Source organism: Panthera leo, chromosome B4 (genome assembly GCF_018350215.1).
Source record: "Panthera leo isolate Ple1 chromosome B4, P.leo_Ple1_pat1.1, whole genome shotgun sequence".
In the NCBI taxonomy this organism is placed as follows: domain Eukaryota; kingdom Metazoa; phylum Chordata; class Mammalia; order Carnivora; family Felidae; genus Panthera; species Panthera leo.
The window spans coordinates 59,952,703-59,974,125 of record NC_056685.1 but is presented as its reverse complement, the minus strand read 5'-3'; the positions used below and the strand labels follow the sequence as shown (position 1 = coordinate 59,974,125).

General features: G+C 38.2%; 1 protein-coding gene across 3 annotated transcripts in view; it reads left to right on the top strand.

Moving 5' to 3' along the window:
* Positions 1–21,423, top strand: part of TM7SF3 (transmembrane 7 superfamily member 3) — a 36,090-nt gene that overhangs the window by 1,212 nt on the left and 13,455 nt on the right. For 2 of the 3 annotated variants that reach the window (XM_042946124.1, XM_042946123.1), the window contains exons 2-6: positions 8,277–8,431; positions 11,947–12,097; positions 14,559–14,679; positions 15,441–15,612; positions 19,835–20,012. In XM_042946124.1, coding sequence (XP_042802058.1) covers positions 8,277–8,431; positions 11,947–12,097; positions 14,559–14,679; positions 15,441–15,612; positions 19,835–20,012 — 777 coding nt within the window. Of the gene's footprint in view, positions 1–2,842; positions 3,024–8,276; positions 8,432–11,946; positions 12,098–14,558; positions 14,680–15,440; positions 15,613–19,834; positions 20,013–21,423 lie in introns of those variants that run through there. The other variant, XM_042946125.1, reaches the window with a different exon arrangement.

Genomic DNA, 21,423 nt, shown 5'->3' with positions numbered 1-21,423 from the left:
GATATTTGAACCCAAGTGTGTCTTGCTGCAGTTTTAATTTGCATGGCCCTTCCACTTCAACAAAGCTGCCCTCCAAATTCTATTGAGTATGGTACTTTACCCTTAATTCTGTGAATTCTCATTCTTCAGAATAGCCTTATGAGGCAGGTAATGGAGATGGTGTCTCCATTTTAACAGGTGGAGAATTTGAGAGATTGAATTTGTAGTTGATCAAGGCTCCTGAGTCAGGAGGGCTGTAATCCACATCTTTTCTGTTTCTGTACTTTTGTATTTAATACCTATGTTTGTGTTATCTGTAGTGCTAAATTTAAGGTAGCAGGCCATTTGTATACTTAGTTGAAAATGATCTCTTTTAAAAGGTGTGAAAGGTAGTATGTATATTTCTGTGTTTCCTTTCAGCTTCTGGGGCTAATGCAAATTCATAAGACATAAATGAAAAAGTATCTGAACTGTTTTTTTTTTTTTTAATAGTTCATCTGAAGAGAATTATGACAACTAAGCTTTCACAGATCTAGAATTTGTGTCAAAGCACAGAGAGGTAAATTTTAGTAAAAAAAAAAAAATAGAGTTGGATAACTTTAAGGTTTGAGTTTAGGATCTGATTGGGAAAGGAAAGGAGAAGATTAGGATTAGGCAGCTATTTTTAGAAAGAAATTATTAGAAAGAAGAATTACCCTGGGTAAGAATGGAGGGGGCATATGAACAATAGAAGAGTGCCTGACTGTGGGTTAGTTAGATGGCAGAAAACATCTTTGGCAGAAAAAGCCGAGCCATTGTTTTTGAGAGGAGAGCCTTGGCCTGAGTGCTCTGTCTCCATGTTAGCCATTTGTCTGTAATATCGTTTGATGTGCTGTCTTTTTCCTTCCCACTCCCAAAGTCATAAGATCTAATTATGCCTCATAAAATGTTGCTAGCGAATCCTTTTCCAGATGGCTTAGAGGAGAAGTTAAGTTCCTGTTAACTTATTCAGGATATATTTTGGATACATGTCTGTTTTTGAGTAGAAATTAAATGCATTTTCTGCCAGACTGTATTGTTAAAGTCTTGATTTTCAGTATTTTTCTTTGTCACTCCGTGGTAGTCTCTTTCTCACTTTGATGCTCACGCTGGACATGTATAGTTTATTGGTAGGGCCAAATTGAATGTCTGATGTCTTTTTCTTTTCTTTGTTTTCTAAATAAGATGAGCTTCTGAAATACTGGAAAGCTTATGGAAGTTAATAACAATATTTTATTGTGTAGCATTGGACAGCTTGAAATTTTCCCTATGTGTTTTATACTTTCAGCAGCCAAGTGATGTATGCAGTATGTGACCTCCATTTCGCCGTGGGGAAACTGAGGCCCAGAGGAAGTAAATTACTTTCCTGAGGACATAAATCATATACCATTTATTGTGTGCCAAATATGTGACTGGTACTGTACTAGGCACCAGAATGTCAAATAAAACAAAGCCCTGCATAGCCAAGAGTCAAACCACAAATGGTTTGGTGAATATGCAATCTTCTATAAAAATTGTGAAATGGCAATTAGATTGCCAAGGTAACACTCACAAAGGATTTTCACACAGAAGTTAGGTTAAAGATAACTAAGAATAGGAAAAAAAAAATTTATCTTTTCCTAATTCATCAAACATTGTGTTAGGAGTCCTCAGACCTGAATGAACATTAGAATCACTTGGAGAACTTTTTAAAAAGGCAGATTGGTGATTAGGCAACTAGAAATTAAAATTTAAAAGAAAAAATGAATTTCCAGTAGCATCAGGAAATATGGGATATTTAGGGATAGTTATAATGGAATATGTAAAGATCTCTACAGAAAAAAACCATACAACATTCTTGAGATAAATTGAGAAGCTAAATAAGTAGAGGGATATCTCAGATTCATAAATCAGAAAATTTTGTGTTATAAAGGTATCATTTCTCCTTAATACCTTCGTTGCCATCCCAAATTCCCAGCAATTTTTTTTTGTGTGTGGAAATTGACAAACTGCTTTCTGAAATTTATATGGAAATGAAAAATGGCCAAAAATAGTCAAGATAATCTTGAAGAGAAAGAACAAATTTGGGGGCAGAAATGAAAACAAGGTAATATTGGTGTTAGGAGAAACAAATAGACCACTGGAATACAAGTCAGAGTCCAGAAGCAAACCAACAAATGTGGTGACTTATGTGAAAAGTCGGATTGCAGAGTAGTAGGGAAATGCTGGTATTTTCAATAAAGGTTGTTGTGTCAACTGGGTATACATATGGAAACATGAACCTGTTAACCCCCTGCCTTATACCACATATAAAAATCTATTTTAGACTTATTTTTTAAATTTTAGATTGATTTTAGACTTAAATATCAAAGGTAAAACAAAGGTGTAGAAGTTAACATGGGGAATATAGCTTTACAGTCTTAGAATATGTTGGCAAAGATCGGGTTAGAATGACACAGAAAGGACTAAGCATAAGAGAAAACCCCAAGAAATTGGACTACATTAAAATTAAATCTGTTAATGTAAAGGTAGCAACTTACAAGGATGGGAGATTTACCCATGATGTATAAAGAACTAAAATTCAATCAGGACAGTCTGATTTTTAAAATGGACAAAAGTCTTGGGGTGCCTGTGTGGCTCAGTCGGTTGAGCCTCCAACTTCAGCTCAGGTCATGATCTCACGGTTTGTGGGTTCAAGCCCCACATTGGGCTCTGTGGTGACAGCTCGGAGCCTGGACCCTGCTTTGGATTCTGTGTCTCCCTCTTTCTCTGCCCTCCCCTGTACGCACTCTCTCTCAAAAATAAAACGTTAAAAAAATTGTTTTACACAAATAAAACAGATGAAAGTCTTGAACACAGACCCTTTTACAAAGAGAATACCTAATAATGGCCAATAAGCAAACCAAAATGTTCTTAACCTCTTTAGTAGAAAATGCAAATTGAAATCACAGTGATATACCACCGTGCACCCGGAAGAGGTACAGATGATACCAAGTGTTGGTGAGACTATTGGGCAGCCAGAATACTCTTCCACAGGTTGATGGAGTGTGAGTTGGCAAAACCATGTGGTGTTAACTCTTTGGTAGTATCTACTAAAGCAGAGCATAAGTATACCCTATTACCTGATGATTCTACTCTTATGATCTACCCAATAGAAATGCGTACATATGTGTACCAAAGGACGTACAAAAAAATGTTTGGAGTTCATAATTCATAACTCCAAACTAGAAATAATCCAAATGTTGATTACAGAAAAATAGATAAGTAAATTGTGGTTTATTCCTTTTAAGAAGTATATAACAATGAGAATGAATAAATCGTGGTTACTTGTAGTAGCTTAGATGAATTTCACAGATGGTATTGATTTTTAAAAAGCTAGAAAGAAAAGAATTCATCCTGTATGATTCCACTTAATTTCAGAAACAGATGAAGCCCATCAATTTGTTGGAAGTTAGGATCACAGTACCTCTGGGCAGGAGGGAAGGCTTAGTGATAGAAACGGGCCACAAGACCTCTAAGATGGTAGAATGCTGTTTCTTCACCTGGCAGTGTAAACTATGTGCACTTCTCTTTATGTTATTTCTTTTCTTTCCTTTTTTTTTTTTTTTTTAATGTTTATTATTTTGAGAGAGAACGCACACACACGTGCAGGGGAGGGGCAGAGAGAGAGGGAGAGAGAATCCTAAGCAGGCTCTGAACTGTCAGTACAGAGCCTGACATGGGCCTTGAACCCATGAACTGAACCCTGAGATCATGACCTGAGCCAGTATCAAGAGTCAGACACTTAACCAACTGAGCAGCCCAGGTGCCCCTGTATGTATATTATTTCAATAAATGTTTTTTAACTGACACTTGGACCCTAACCCCTTGGATTTTTATTTAACTGGTCTGGATAGGGGCTTAGGCAGCAATAGTTTTTATTTTTTATTTATTTTTTTTTTTTAAATTTTTTTTCCAACATTTTTTTATTTATTTTTGGGACAGAGAGAGACAGAGCATGAACGGGGGAGGGGCAGAGAGAGAGGGAGACACAGAATCGGAAACAGGCTCCAGGCTCCGAGCCATCAGCCCAGAGCCTGACGCGGGGCTCGAACTCACGGACCGCGAGATCGTGACCTGGCCGAAGTCGGACGCTCAACCGACTGCGCCACCCAGGCGCCCCAGCAATAGTTTTTAAAAAGCACCTCCAGATGATTGTAAAACACAGCCAGGGTGGATAACCACTGTATGAGAAGTTCCTTCTAATAAGGACACCTTAGGAGTGCTATAGAAAATTTGAAAGTGTGCAAAGAAAAAATTATTTACAATACACCCCCAGAGGCACCTCCTTTTAATACCCCTACTTATTTTGTCAAGTGATCAGTTATTTAAATTATGAATGCAGTGTCTCCTTTGTTATCTGGCATCTGCCTGGTTCTTGCTACAGGTTTTTGATTAGGGAAAGAGGGTGAGTGAGATGTCATCTTTTCATAACTTTTGGAAATCCAGGAAGTAATAGATGAAAGTTGTAACCAGGTGTTTTTATTGAAGTCAGAAGCAGAGACTGTAACTTAATGTTATGGTCCTGATCATTATATATTTTCACATGGGCTGTTTGTTTTCATTTCTGATTTTCTTAATGAGAACAAGACTTCTTAGGTAATTTAACCATTTAAGATCAAAGGTGATCTGTTAACACTGTCACAGCAAAAACCTCAAATAGGTTTTACTGCCTGATATGTGTATATGCTTTCTAGAAGACTCTTTCACAAAAACAACTATTATTTTCTATTTATGCTGGAATGGTAACAGCCTATATGTTCATCAGTAGGGGATTTGTTGAATAATTAATGGTTACATACAGAATGGAATATTATATAACTTTTAAAATGGTAAAGCTAGTGGGAATGCCTGCTGGTACAGCCACTCTGGAAAACAGTATGGAGGTTCCTCAAAAAACTAAAAATAGAACTATCCTATGACCCAGCAATTGCACTCCTAGGCATTTATCCAAGGGATACAGGTGTGCTGTTTCAAAGAAACACATGCACCCCAATGTTTATAGAAGAGCTATCCACAATAGCCAAAGTATGGAAAGAGCCCAAATGTCCATCAATGGATGAATGGATAAAGAAGATGTGGTATATATATATATATACTATGGAGTATTACTCGGCAATCAAAAAGAATGAAATCTTGTCATTTGCAACTACGTGGATGGAATTAGAGGGTATTATGCTAAGTGAAATTAGTCAGAGAAAGACAAGTATCATATGACTTCACTTATATGAGGACTTGAAGAAACAAAACATGAACATAAGGAAAGGGAAACAAAAATAATATAAAAACAGGGAGGGGGACAAAACAGAAGAGACTCAAAAATATAGAGAACGACAGAGGGTTACTGGAGGGGTTGTGGGAGGGGGAATAGGCTAAATGGGAAGGGGCACTAAGGAATCTCCTGAAATCATTGTTGCACCATATGCTAGCTAATCTGGATGAAAAATAAAAATAAAATGGTAAAGCTAGAATTATTTGTATTGATGTTCAGAGATAAGTATGTCCTATTAAATGGGCTGTATCAGACATATTTCTTTTTCCATCTATGTAGATAGAAATATTACATGATATCTGCCTAAGTCCTAAAAGATGTATATCAGTGTGTTAATAGTGATTATTTCTGCACAGTATACTTGGATGGAGGTATTGATTTTCTCTACATTTCTTACCTTTCTATAATAAGGGTTAGATATTGTCTGGACAAATATTACCAATTTACAGGAAAAACAAAATGAGTGACAAGAGTGTTGAGAGTGTCATCATTTTGTCTGGGGTGTGTTCCTGTTTTATAAATTTGAGATGAAGTGTTGAGGTAGAACCTGTGTTTTGAGTGCCATCAAGAATAGAAATTAAAAAAAAAAATGGAAGTTTTTTCAAATTGTGCAGTTTCTTTCTGATAAGAACATCTCACTGTCACTACAGAAATTTGATAAACAGTGATATGTGTGAAGAAAAGAAAAATCACTTAATATGTATTCATATACTCACAAGGATACCTACTTTCAGTACCCCTATTTACTTTAAGTTACCAGCTGTTTAATTATGTATTTCAATTTCTGTGGTCCTGTCTTTCCTTACTGCCTTTTAAAGCACTGAAAACTTTGGTTTTCCAAGTCTTTCTGAGTTGTGATTTATTTTCACCCCTGTGTGATAGGTTAAGGGAAGGCTAAGAAAAGCTTGACACAGGACTTCACTAGGTGGTATCTTTAATCTCTTCCAGGGCTTCTAAAGGTTCTGCATAGAGTCTTGATTCAAGGCCTGTGTAAGGGGAGATAGACACAGATTATCAAAACCATTTCTAAGATATACTTAGGGGCAAATTTAGTGACAATTACAGAAATCTTGGGTAACCTTTACAAATTTACTTGTACCAGTTTTGGTCACAGTACCCAGTAGGTAGAGCAAGTAGTCCATAAGTACTTCATAAATATTTGTCAAATAGAGAAAATGGGGAAGAAAAGGGAAAAACTAAAACAAAACAAAGACTGGAAATATTACTAGAAGAGGCAGGATGGTAAATGAGCTGAGTGCTACACCTGATGCTAATATAACACTGTTATGTTAACCACACTGGTGTTAAAAGAAATGCAAAGTGAAAAATGAATTGAGTGCTTTGGACAGATAGTTAAATGATGGAAATCCAATTAATTCCTGGGAAAACAAACATACTGTTTTTAGTTTGACAGGCTAGAATTTGGGGACATTTTTAAGACTTGGAAGACAGGATAGATGGGACCAAAATACATCACATGCAATGTTTTTAGGGCCACTTACTGAGATCCGCTTAATTTTATGGATAATTTGGTTTCCTGATAAAATAATCATGATGATGGGAAGGCCTGGAAAATGTAAAAAATTTTTTCTTGTTTCCCTTTATAAAAAGGAAAACAAAAAACTCTCTCACATTTTCTAGATTTTCCTACCCAGATTTTGTTAAATACGTCCTGATATTTTTACCTGTATTCTGGCTGGAGTTTTGTTCTACATAAAATGTAAAATGTGTTTCCAGTAACATAAATAGAAGGAAATATACCATCTTCATTTGTCATTGTTACCAGTATTAAAATTTTCTCTGGAGTTTTAGAAATTAAATCATAACTACAAATAGCTTTTTTTCTATCACTTATAAAAAGTTATGAAGGTAATGTAATGGCATCAGTGGAATTTGGGGAATTTATGGAGAGTAACCTTTGATCTCATCGTAGGATTCTTTGTATGTTCTGTTCAGCTTTTTTGGTTAGCCATTGTTGATAGTCTTTTTTTTTAATCATCCAGAAGTAGTACTTGTATTAAAAAAAAAAAAAAAAAGTGTTGAAAATTAGCCCGTTTGGGAAATGGTACATAAGAATGGGTTTGAAGTTATTTAATGTCTGGGGTATTCTCCTTTGCCACCCACTGACTTTAATTTCCTTTTAAAATAAAACCGTTCCACTATGGAATGCTAGTGACCTATAATCTATCTCACCAACTCTGTTTCATCTTTATTAAACTTAAATCTTTTTTTCTACTTTATTTTTATAGTTTATTTTTTTGAGAGAGAGAGAGAGCACAAGTGGGGGGAAGGACAGAGGGAGAGTGAGGGAGAGTCACAAGCAGGGTCCCTGCTCAGCACAGAGCCCAACACAGGGCTCAATCCTAAGACCCTGGGATCATGATCTGAGTTGAAATCAGGAGTTGGACGCTTGGCCGACTGACTGAGCCACCCAGGCATTCCAAGTTCTGTTTTTAACCTCAGTGTATTCATAGTTGTTAGTACCTCCTCAAGGTTAAACCTTAAATTCAGGGGCCCTTGTTTTTTAATTTTTTAGTTTTTTGAATTTTTTTAAAAGTAAACTCTGTGCCACAAAGGGCTTGATCAGGACAATCAGAAGTCTCATGCTCTACTGACTGAGCCAGCCAGGTGCCCCCCAGGGCTCTATTTTGAATAATTATTATCGCTGCTGCAGTGGGAGATTTTTCTGGGTTCGAGGAGCTAGACACCTTGGGCATTCTTGAACATCCTCAGGCATCCTCAGCACTCTAAGTATTGCTCACATCTTTTGAAACACCTCTCTTCCATTTTCTCAGTTCCACCATTTACTAGCTGCTTCCCCTCTTTAAGCCAATTTGTCCTCATCAGTAAAATAGGAGTAGTAATACTATTTATCTCCCCAGGTTTTTTGAGAATTAAAATAAGCAATGCATGTATGTTTACGTATGTGATTTCTACAAATTGATATCACAGGTTCAGATGTTACAATGAAATGTTTCTCCCATTGTAGGTCTTCTTGAATTTTCTGTAGGGAAGTTTAGATACTTCGAGCTCAACAGGCCCTTTCCAGAGGATGCCATTTTGCGTCATATTTCCAGCAATGTGTCTTTTCTTATTTTCCAAATACACTCACAGTATCAGAATACAACAATTTCTTTTTCTAAGGTAAGTACAGAGAGTTATTTCTTAAACACCATATTTGAGGGTCTTGTATTTAGTATAAACATGAGAATTGGATTCCTCTTTATGTTTAACTTTATGCCCTTAAAAGAAAAAAATCAAGATTGGATCCAGTCAACTTAGTGATTTAGACTGGCTAAGAGGCATGTGTCTGTGTGTCTTGGGCCTTTCTTTTTTTAAAAAAAAAATTTTTTTTTTTAATGTTTATTTATCTTTGAGAGATAGAGTACAAGAGAGGGAGAGGCAGAGAGGGAGAGAGGGACACAGAATCCAAAGCAGGCTCCAGGCTCTGAGCTGTCAGCACAGAGCCCGATGCGGGGCTTGAACTCATGAACCGTGAGATCATGACGTGAATTGAATTCAGAGGCTTAACCGACTGAGCCACCTAGGTGCCCCATCTTGGGCCTTTCTTGAGTGTGGTGACCTCTGACTTAAAGAGGCGGTGGGAGAGTGCTGAATTTGGGGGGAGGGTGGGCTCTGCCAGATGTCTCCTATCGGCATGTGATTTCTCACCTTTTCTTACTCTCTTGGGTCCTTGATGATTTTTACCTCTGAATACGTTTTAATGGGTTTCCGTCATTGTGCAGCCATTTAGTGTTTACTAAGACACTTGTAGGTTCAACTTTATTCTTTGGAATCTCACAGAAACAAAAGAAGCCCAACACCCAGGTCATCTAGCCTAGTGCTGTGCTTCCAGGAGCATTTAAGACTCTATTTCAGAGATCATCACTAAACCCTTTAACCTCAGCCTCACCTTTGGGAAGTGTTTCAGATGCCCTGGATTAGCTTAACTCATTAAGGAACTGCCATTTACATTAACCTTTTATAAATCTATTTTTATTCAGCCTATATGATCCCCTTTGACTAATAAATGCATTTCAGCGTGTATGAAGTCATGCTGCTTTTTATTCGTCCTAAGCCTATCTATTGTTATAAGCCTATCTTTTTTTTTTTTTTTTTTTTTTTTTTTTTTTAATTTTTTTTTTCAACGTTTTTTATTTATTTTTGGGACAGAGAGAGACAGAGCATGAACGGGGGAGGGGCAGAGAGAGAGGGAGACACAGAATCGGAAACAGGCTCCAGGCTCCGAGCCATCAGCCCAGAGCCTGACGCGGGGCTCGAACTCACGGACAGCGAGATCGTGACCTGGCTGAAGTCGGACGCTTAACCGACTGCGCCACCCAGGCGCCCCTATAAGCCTATCTTTTAATATTCTGAAATTTGCTAAACTAAGTGGTCTTAGTCCAATTCATACATATTCTGTAGGCATTGGTCATACTACCTTTCATACTAAATATTTGGTATACTTGCATTCTTTTCCCTGCCATAAAGGTTTTGAGATAGTGCATTTGGTAGTTTTAATAGGCTAGAAATGAAAGAGTTTGATCAAGGAGAAGAAGGAATAAATTATATAAATTGCAAGAGTTAATGGTGTTTATGGCCCCCACTCAGATTTTGCCAGAGCAGAGATCAAAGCTTGTTAAATGTTTTAACTTTCTTAGAAGGAAAAATCACACCAGTTCCTCAGGGAAACCAAGTTTTTTTTTCTGGCACTAAAATCCAAAGGAAACTTCCTATTCAGGCCCTTTCATAGGAGACATAGTAAAATGCTACACAGATGATTTCCTTAATGACATCAGAGCAAAGAACATTTGAAAGAAGAGAAAGGATTGAGAAAAAAGGCATTTACTTTTTTTTGCATGCTTACTAGGGGCTAAGTCGATGATTCTTAAGCTCTTCTGGGGCCATGGACTTTGAATCCACTGAAATCTCTGGACCCTCTACCCAGCAAAACATGGATACATTTGTATAATTTCATGGGCACCTCTGGAAATTCATTGGGCCTCTGTGGCTGGCTCCTAGTTAGGAAGCCCTGTGTTTGGTTTCCATGTAATTAATTCTCACAACAGCTCAACAAAGTAGTCTTAATGCATGTTTTTACGTTTGAGGAAACAGCTTGGACAAAGGAATGTCCACATAACTATGCGACTGAAGTGGCCTGAATGAACAGCATGTTGGGCCTTCATTTTTATGTAGAGCAGATTTTAGTTATCCTGAATTATGATCATCTTCCTTTCTTGGATGGGCCATAGTTGTCACTCTATTTATACTCCTGAGAAACTGATGACCAGAATTGCACATAGCTCTAAAGATGAGTGGTCCGTGTGAAGAGAATAGTGTCTGTTTTCAATACCCTTCCGGAGGAAGTGTGGCACTTTGGGTTGTTTTAGGTCATCAGAGCAGGTGGTTCTTTGAAACTGTTGACTCTGCAGTTCCTCAATTAGTATTTGAGTCATTTTCCCTTAGGCTTGTCAAGTTGAAACCCATCTGACGCTTTTTCCTTGCTTTTTCTTAGCTTTAAGAAAACGCTCTGAATCTGCTACCTCTTAACTTAGTATTTTGTTATTCAAAAAGCTTTCCAGATTGTTGGGGTGAAGGGATGGAGTTAGGGAATGGTTGAGTGGAAGGATAAGGACGATAATCCTGATTGTGATAATGGTTCCACAAGTGTTTATGTATATCAATACTTACATAGTATTTTATTTACTTATTTAGGTTTATTTATTTTGAGAGAGAGACAGCGTGAGTAGATGAGGGGCAGAGAGAGATAGACGGAGAATCCCAGACAGGCTCCGCCCTATCAGCACAGAGACTGAAGCAGGACTTGAACTCCCGAAATCATGACCTGAGATCATGACCTGATCCAAAGTCGGATGCTTAACCAACTGAGCCACCCAGGCGCCCCTATAGTATTCTTTATGTGTAGTTTATAATATATCAATTATAGCTCATTTTATTAAAAAAAACTTTCCAGTTTAGGGACAGTGCTCATCTTTTTGTCTTTGTAGTGATAGTTAATTTGTATATTGGACCTACGAGATGGAGGCTGGCTCACTGGCCCGGTTCATATCACAAATCTAAACCTGAGTCAACTTGCACTTCTCCTGTCAGATAAACCTAGCATGCTAGTCACAGTGCTACAACTCTGCTTTAGCTAGCTAGCTTTAGGAAATAGGACCTGCTAGCCTTTATAAGGAAATCCCTGACGTCCTAGCCAAAGTGAGCTATAAAACTCACTTTTGCCCCCAGTGCCTCAGGAACAGTGCTCCACTGCTTGTAAGGCACTGTTCTCCCCCAGTCTGTGGGTTGTTTTTCCTTGAATAAAGGACACCAAACTCTCTACTGAATTGTTTTTTCTTTTGACAGTAGTCTTAGTACTTCACATAGGAAATCTTAATTTGGGGAATTGAAAAACTTGAGAATTTCACTGTGCATCTGCTATTCCTATCAAAGGTCATATACTTCAATAGTTCTTCCATGTGTACGTGTGTGCACCCATATATAGACATGAAAAGAATTCTTTAATTATATAAGGAAGGTCTGTGTTTGTTCTTGTTTTGAGAAAGTTTGAAATAGCACATGCATACTAGATCAAGTCTGGAATTTAAATATTTCGCTCAACTCCTTATTCATGATGATTCTTTTTTACCTTATTGCAGACTCTCCTTCCCAATACCTCAGGGACAGGCACTGACAAAGGACTGGTTTTCATTCTTAGACCAGAGCAGAGTATGTGCACTTTGTACTTGCAGACTTTAGATGCTGAGCCTGTCCAAAACATGGCCATTCCACTCTCCTATTCAGAAAGAGGTAACCTTCCTGTTTTCGACTTTCTATTTACTCTCCAGATTGTGGAACTTTTTCATGAAAATTCAGGGGAAACTATAATCCTTTTAAAAGTGTTTATTGCAAGTACAGTATATTGGATCAAAGATTTTAACAGCAAAGGAATCAGAGAATTACATGATGATTGAAAGCCCAGGTAGGGGCATAGGAGAATGCAGTCATTAATTAAAAAAAAAAAATTTAAGGAGCCCTTGAAAAAGCATTAACAGAAAGGCAAGGTACAGTCCTTAACACTTTACCTGATTATTCCAGGCAGAGGAAGGCATGGGAGAAGAAGGGAGAGTATTTAGAGAATGGCAGAATATGGGGTGTGGCTGGAGCCAGAGTGTGAAGGGCTTTGTGTACAATTTAAGGTTTACATTCTATTCTGAAGGAGCATTGCGCTTTTAAGCAGAGGAATGATCTGTATTTCAGCTATCAGAACATTAACTCTAGAAGCAGTGTGGGGAGTATTTGGAGAGGGCATAGCAGAGTCAAGACTCAGCATACCTTTAAGCGCTCAAAGTGAGAAGGTGTTTGGAAAGTAGCACTGATAAGACACAATGACCAGTGGTTATGGATTATGAAAAGGAGGAACATAGGCTTCCCATTTGGCTAGCTGGGAGATAGTGATGCAAAATAGGTAGGGTTGAGATAGAGTTGTGATGCTGGATTGGTTTAGGTGATAAGGATGGGGTAGTTGTGACTACAGTTAGGGACACTGTGAATCTGAGATGCTTACAGGACATCTGGATGGAAGGGCATAGTAGGGAGTTTAAGGGTATGGAGTGGAGCGCTGAGGTTAGATGTCCAACTAAAAGGTTCTTAGTAAAAGCCAGAGAAGTGAGTAAGATTGTCTAGGCATGTACTTAGAGACTTATCTAGAAAACATAATAGCAGATACTTTCAAGGTGCCTACCACATGTCGGGCACTGTTTCGTGGGATGCTAACTGCTGAGGAATAAGCATAAGACTAAAGAGGAGTCAAGGAAGTGACTGAAAGTGTCCATATGATAGCACAGTGAAGAGTCAGCAGTGGCCTTTAATGACACTCATTTTAGTGGCACAATGGGGATGAAAACTAGATTACAGTGCTTGAGGAGTGAAGGTGAGGTGAGGAAATTTCGACCACTCCTTGTGTTATATGTAGCAAAGGGTAATTTATTTAGAAAAGGAAAACCAGAGCCTTTGACTTTTTATCGAGGACAGCGTATAAAGAAAAATCACGAACAATACGGCTTCAGTTCCAATCCGTATCCTTTTCTCGGGTGTGGTAAAGATTTGTAAATGCAGGAAAAGGGGAGTATGAAAGAAGAGCAATGTTGAAACATAGGCACACATTCAGTTTCTCTATTACAAAACTGGCCAGGGGAAGTCAAGCACCAGAATTCCATCAGTTTACGGAAACCAGGACCCAACCATGGGAGTGATTGATCGGATGAGTGTGTGAAATTGAGATCTTGTAAATCTTGAACTTGGTTTACCTTGATCTGTCTTATCTCAACCTTTCCATTTGAGTCCACCATATACAGTTCTTCGTATAGAGTTGAGCTCATGTCAAGTGACTTGTTTAAGTTTTGTCATGCTTAAGGGCATGAATAGGATTCCTAATGAGAAAAAAAGAGCTGTTTTAGCCACATTATTAATGTAAATGGAATACCCCAAATTTGTATTTAATTAAATATCCAAATGCTATTCTGATATGTGATCTTGTGAGTCTTTTATTTTTACTACTTTATATACACAGACTGTTTCAGCACTGAGGATGACATCATCTTTCTTCGTGTTGAAAGAAGCATGTGAAAAGTGGACACCCCTTTCTTTATTACCGTGGAGTTCCTTTTCTCTTTGGCAGTGTTTTTTCCCCTTTATCCCTGGGTTCTTAAGCTCTTTTTGTGGGTTCGTAGACTCTCAAAATCTAACGAAAACCTCTCTCCTTAGGACATGCACACATTCAACACTTGGCATACAATTTCAGGGTGTTCTTGGGACCTCTGGAGCCCATTCTTGGATACCAGCTCAAGAATATCTGCTTCCAGATCTTTTCAACTCTAGAGCAGGGGTTGGCAAACATAGACCATGAGCCAGATCCAGCGTCTGCATGTTTTGTACATAAAGTCTTACTAGAAATGGCCGTGTTTGCCTACATTACTGCCTATGGCTGCTTTCGTGCCATGAGGGCAGGGTTCAGTAGTTGCCACAGAAACTGCCAGGTGTGTGAAACCTGAAATGTTCCCAATCACACCCTTTACAGAAATTGCTTGCTAACCTCAATTAACTTTTCTTTCTTTAATCTCAGTTCATGTGGTAGTGTAAAACCAGAAGCTCTATTATATTTATTTAGCTTCTATATGGGAAGTTCTTATAAGAGTAGAGTTCTCGTTTTCTGAGTATGATTTGAATATATAAGAATTCTATGTTGAGTAACTTACTTTTTTTCATCCAGATCCTATCCCTGGAGGCTGTAATTTGGAGTTTGATTTAGATATTGATCCCAACATTTACTTGGAGTATAATTTCTTTGAGACAACTATTAAATTTGCCCCAGCAAACCTTGGCTATGCAAGGTATGTCTATTTCCTGTCTCCTAAAACTGCTTTTAGGACATACATGATCAGCTGCTATGTAGATTCGGTAAACTCTCAAAATTCATGGTTCTCTTTAGTAAACTTGAATTGTTCACTTTTTCTTTTTTCAGAATGGAGGTAATTTAAGTATTGTAAGTAATACTTCAAGCTGTCACAATTAACATTGGCTCCTTCCATTCTTAGGAAGAGCCAGATGTTGAGTCTCTATTGTGAGCTTAGACGTACATTTAGTTTCTGTAAAGAGTTTTGAATATGGAAAGCATTCTGAAGCCATGAAACACCCGTATCTTTTCGTAAAGATTTTATTATTTTAATTAAAACTCTGCCTTAGTTTGTACTTTAATAGTAATGATAGCTAACATTGAGTAACATTTGAATGCTGTTTGTGCATCATCCATAGTGCTGAATGCTGTATCTTCTTGTCCATTTAATCCTAACAGTTTTATTAAGAAGAGGTGGTGTTTTTATTTTATAGAGGGGTTCCCTAAGGGTTATTTAGATTTAGTGACATGCCCACATACACATAGCTAACAAGTGGCGAAGCTGACATTTCACTCCAGGCCTGACTGACGTTATTAGCATCTGGTTATTTAGCCATACTGCCTCTCAGTATGTTACTTTTCTTCACAATGCCAAAATTGGAATCGATGCAGAAGTTTGAAATTTGAGCTTTTGGTTCCTTTTATAGATGGGACATGCACGACAAGAGATTGATGTTCAATTTTGTTGGTTGACTTTAGAGGCACAAATCCTCTGCCATGTGACATTGGGATGGAACGGGACTCTAGGTGGAGGTTGCTGTATGATGTCTATCAGTATTTTCTGCCTGAGAATGACCTCACCGAAGAGGGGTTGCTAAAGCATCTGCAGAGGATGGCCGAGGTGCCTCAGGTGGAGGCCAATGCTATCAAGGTAAATCTGGTTCTTAACAATTTGTGTGGGCCAGATTTGTAAGAGCTGGGAAGGGGAGAAGCTTCCTGGAGCTTATTTCTTTACTGTGTCCTTGGTCTTTCTGGGATTCTCACTTTATTATCTTTTATTTCATTATTGTCTTGTTAGTGATATCCCAGAGTAATGTTGGCTTCTGAGGAAGTGCTTTAAATTATATTACATTTTGGGGCGCCTGGGTGGCTCAGTCGGTTAAGCCTCTGACTTCGGCTCAGGTCATCATCTCACGGTTCGTGAGTTAGAGACCCACGTTGGGCTCTGTACTGACAGCTCACAGCCTGGAGCCTGCTTCAGATTATGTGTCTCCATCTCTCTCTGACCCTCCCCCACTCACGTTCTGTCTCTCAAAAATGAATAAATGTTAAAAAAAAAAACTTTTGGCAAGTGTAAAGTTACAGTGTTTTGACAAAAGACAATGAGAAACTGTTTAAGGATGTACATATTGTCATTAATATATATATATTTTTAAGGTTTATTTATTTATTTTGAGAGAGTGTGAAAGCATGAGTAGAGGAGGGGCAGAGAGAATTCCAAGCAGGCTCCACGCTGTCAGCACAGAGCCTGACTCAGGGCTCGAACCCTCGCAGACTGAGATCATGACATGAGCTGAAACCAAGAGTTGGACCCTTAACTGACTGAGCCACCTAGGTGCCCACGCGTTGTCATTAATATTTAAACCCAAACTCAAAGCCTCTAACTTGGAGCAAAAGTTTTCTCTGACCTTTTGAACCCCTGTAAACTCTTGGTATACCAAGTGTAGGGTACCGACCCCCAGCAGCATTGGCATCATCTGGGAGTTTGTTAGAATTACAGACTCCTCAGCTCCACCCAGGACCGACTGAATCAAAATTTGAGTTTTGAGGTCCCAAGGTGATTCCTATGCATATTAAAATTTGAGATTCATGCTATAGATCATTTTTGTGGAGGGCAGGATTTATGTCTTAAAAGGTACCTGAAAGCAGTGTAACCTACAGGTTCATCCTTCAGTCTAATGGTTAATGGGTAGAGTTTTTATAGACTGCTCTGATTCTTCCAAGAGGGCTGATAGGTTACAGATTAGATAGAAAGAAGTGACTGAAACAGAGCATACGTGATTAGCCCAGGGGCCTCAGTCTGTTGAAGAGCAAGATCTCATTTTGTTGCCATGTCACCTAGGATGTCATGGTCACATGCTAAGAAGGAGTCTTATACAAGAAAACTCACTGTGCTTATTCACAAATTTGGAAGGTCTTTTGGATAAGTTTACCAGTTGCCTTTTTACATAGAAAATTTTGAAGATTGTTTGTATTCTCATGAAGAATACAAGAATTCATATAAGAGGAGCTTTTTAGGTTACTTTTTAACTTTAAGTTAAGAGTTAGAATATTGTATGCCAGAGTTGAAGGAAACCCTCCATGACTAATGAGGACATGTGTGAAAAACTGGAGACTTTGAAGAGGTTTATACTGGCCAACTTTGGGACAATTCAGTCATCAAAAAGAATAATGATTGCTTATAAGTTTTGAATAAAAACAAGACCACACTGATATTAAGAAAGAAAAAAAAAAGAGGGGCACCTGGGTGGTTCAGTCAGTTAAGCCTCTGACTGTGGCTCAGGTCATGATCTTGTGGTTTACGGGTTCGAGCCTTGCTTCGGGCTCTGTGCTGACAGTTCAGAGCCTGGAGCCTGCTTCGGATTCTGTGTCTCTCCCTCTCTCTGCCCCTCCCTCCTCATGCTCTGTCTCTCTCTCCTTCAAAAATAAATAAACATCAAAAAAAATATTTTTTTTTAAAAGAAAAAAAGGAAAGAAAAAGAAAACTCATCAGTTGCTATCATTGGAGAAGATTCTTCTACCAAATTACTCTGGAAATTGATAACAGGGAAGGAATTTACCCTGCCTTTTGTAAAAGAGGAACTGAAATTCATCCTAGTTGTTGAGAGAAAGCTCTTTACTGAATAATGCTGGCCAATATATGTAGAAGGAGTATTAGGATTAGAAAATCACCTTTCTTTGAACCCTAGTGAAATAATTCAGGCAAGGATCATCAGATGAAAGATTGTTGGGGAACAGGATATTCTCAGGATGCCTAAATAGCACGCTGAGATTAATTCTAATTGCGAAAGGGAAAAGTATTTTTGAAATGGAATGATCTGAGGGTCTCCATCTTATCCATGTGGTCAGTTAGATTCACTGTGGCAGGTTGGCTTGCGTTACATGCTCATACGGCACAATCTGACATCATCGCCATCATCTCTAAAGTATTCTAGCAAAATATGTTTAACTGAATTCAGTCCATTGTAATTCCTGTTTGCAGAAAATACATGGGATAAAAGAATAAGTGGGATACCTTGAGCACAATCTGACAAATCCAGATTGTGGAATGTTCAGTAAGACAACTGCTCTTGTTTTGTTTTGGTTTGTTTTTTGTTTTTGTTTTTTTTAGATTTTATTTTTAAGTAATCTCTACACCCAATGTGGGACTTGAATTTACAACACTGAGGTCAAGAGTTGCATGCTGGGACACCTGGGCAGCTCAGTCTGTTGAGCATCCAACTCTTGGTTTCTGCTTAGGTCATGATCTCACAGTTCATGAGTTCGAGCTCTGCATTGGGCTCTGCGCTGACAACATGGAGCCTGCTTGGGATTCTCTCTCTCCTTCTCTCTCTGACTTTCTCTCTCTGTTTCAAAATGGATAAATAAACTTAAAAAAAAAAAAAAAGGAGTTGCATGCTTTACCAACTGAGTCAGTCAGATGCCCCTATAAGACAACTGTTCTTAGATCTCCTTAAAGGTCATTGGATGGGTGGGAGAGAGTGATGGGAAGGATGATCCTAGATTGGAGATAAACACCATGCATAAAATGGTTGGATTTTGGTTAAGCGGTGGGGAACAGCTGTAAAAGACATATGGGAAAAATCTGAATATGGACTGTGTATTAGATTATAAGCGATTATTGATTTTCTTAGGTGAGCAAAGGCATTAGGGATTTATAGAATACCCTCGCACTTAGTGCCTTGCTACTCAGAGTGTAGATGAATGGGTAGCATTGACATCACCTGATGAGTGCTAGAAAAGTGGACCCTCTCTCGGGTGCCTCCCCTGACCAACAGAATCAGAATCTGGATTATAACAAGTAATACCAGTGATTTACAGGCACATTAGGTTTGAGAAACACTGTTTTAGAGTGTGCACATTGAAGCATTTAGGAGTGAAATGTTGTATCTGTAACTTACTGTAAAATGGTTCAGTAGGAAAAAGAGGAAGAAGGAGGGAGAAATAAAAAAAGAAATATAAAACATTAACAATTGTTAAATATAAGTGGTGGTATATATGGTTCATTTTATTCTTTCAACATTTCTATAAGGTTGAATTATTCATAATAAAAAATTTGGGGGTAGGAGGTAATGTTAACATTTTGTTGAACTTGACCAGTCCTTTGCCAGAAACATATTTTTGAAGGCTAAGCAATATTTTTAAACAGAAGTTTTCTAAGAGGCTTGTAATTATTCCTGAAACTCTAGTATTAAATGTTTTAACTTTTATTAGCAGGAACATATTTGTGTATTCTGGCCATGTAGGGCCTTTGTTTCTTCTGTTACATATATCTAAAAACATATATCTTCTGTTACCTATCTAAAAATTAACAAGCTTTAAAAGGGAGTTTTTGAAGTGAAAGAGTACTGCATAATACAACTATGTGGAATGTTTTCTTACTGCAGAGTCTGTTAGACAAAAATAAATGGGTCCTGTGAGATGTTAGTAAACACTTGTCTATGACAGTTCTATATAGCTAGTAGCAATAGCTAACATTTGTTGAACACTAACTCTGTGTCAAGCATTGTGCTGAGTATGAAGAGAAGAAGGACTAGTGAGCAGAATAAATCTGGCTCTTGCCCTTGTGTTTATAATCTAGCATATGAGAAAAAAATTTTCAATTTTGTCCTAGTGTTTACACTTTTACTTACATCGTTGACATTTGATGCTATACAAAAACTTTAGAAGCATTTTGTGTAAGAACTTCCTTATAGTAGCATGTATATAAACTGTGTAGGACAATCTTTTGACAGAGCTAAATGGGTCGGTATGTATTTTAAACAAGAATTATAACTTAATATTACAATTTAATATCACATGTAGGTGGGATTATAATAGAACAGCTTTTTTAAAAAATCTGAACACTAATCACAGATTATTTTTGGCTTCAGGTGGTTACCCTCACAGCTAATGATAAGACAACTGTTTCCTTCTCCTCCCTCCGAGGACAAGGTGTTATTTATAACGTTGTTGTTCGGGATCCGTTTCTAAATACATCTGCTGCTTATGTTCCTGCTCATACATATGCTTGCAGCTTTGTGGCCGTGGAGGGTAATTGTTCTTCCCTTGGTGAGTATATGGATTTAAACTTGGAAATTTCTTCTTCGACTTTGCAGGTTTATGTCAACCAATACAGAACATAAGAATATTAAAAAGTGCTTTTGTCTAGTCTTCATTCAGTAGATGCCTTTTGAGCCCCTACGTTATTCCATCTGTTTCTAGGCACAGGTATATATACAGCAGTGAACAAAACAGACAAGACACCTGCTCTTTCGGAGCTTATGTTCCAGCAGGGGAGATGAGCCAGACAAGATAAATTTGTAAAATACACATCATGTGAGAAACTGATGAGCACTAAGAAGTGAAAATTTTGTAGGGAAGGTAGATAACAAGTGGCAGTGAGGGGGGAATTTTGAGAGAGATGGCCAGGGAAGCCCATGGTGGGGAGCTAACCATTGAGTAGAGACCTGAGGCGAGGCAGGGAACCACACGTATGTCTGAGCAATACTGCCAGGCAGAGGGAACAAAGGTCCTCAGGTAGGAGCCTTCTCGGTGTGTTTGAAGAACTTCTGTGAGAACAGTGGCTGGAGGAGACTGGGGAGGGTGAAAGGTGCAGCCACGTAGGTCACAGTGCGGGAGTCAGCTTCTGTTCAGAGTGAAATGGAAAGGCTTTGGAGGTTTTGAGCAGGGAATGCCATGATCCGACTCCTATTTTGACGGTATCACTCGGCTGCTTTTTTGAGAAAAGTCAGGGCAAGATCAGAAATGGAGATTGATTAGCAGGCCATGGTAATACAGATGAGAGAGGACGGTGGTTTAGATAGAATGGTGGCATTGAGGGGTTGCAGGATCGTGCATGTGTGTATTTAACATTTTATTCTGAAATAGTTTCACAGAAAAAATGAAGAAATACTAAGAATTACTGCATAATCTTCACCCAGATTCCTCAGAATGTTAACGTTATCATGCTATTTGCTTTGTAACTCTCTGTAGTGCGCTCATGTGCACATACATTACCTTTCCCTTTGAGCTGTTTGAGAGGAAGTTGCAGACATGAAGACCTTTTTCCCTTAAATTTTATTTTCTTATGTAAGCATAGTAAAAAGATCAAATTCACAAAATTGACAGTAATTCACATCACTGTTATTTAATATTACAGACGCTACCAAATTTCATTAGTCATTCCACTAATTGCCTTTTTTTTAAAAAATGTGATCACATGTTGCATTTAACTGATATGTCTCTTTAGTCTTCTGTAATCTGGAACGATTACTTAGTCTCATTTTGTCTTTCGAGACCTTGACCTATGTGATCTTGCAGTTCGTGAGTTCAAGCCCCACATCAGGCTCTGCACTGACAGTACGGAGCCTATTTGGGTTCTCCCTCTCCCTCTCTCTGTTCCTCCCCTGCTTGCGCGCACTCTCTTTTTCTCTCTTTCAAAATAAGTAACCTCAAAAAAAAAAAAGTCCTTGATCTTTTT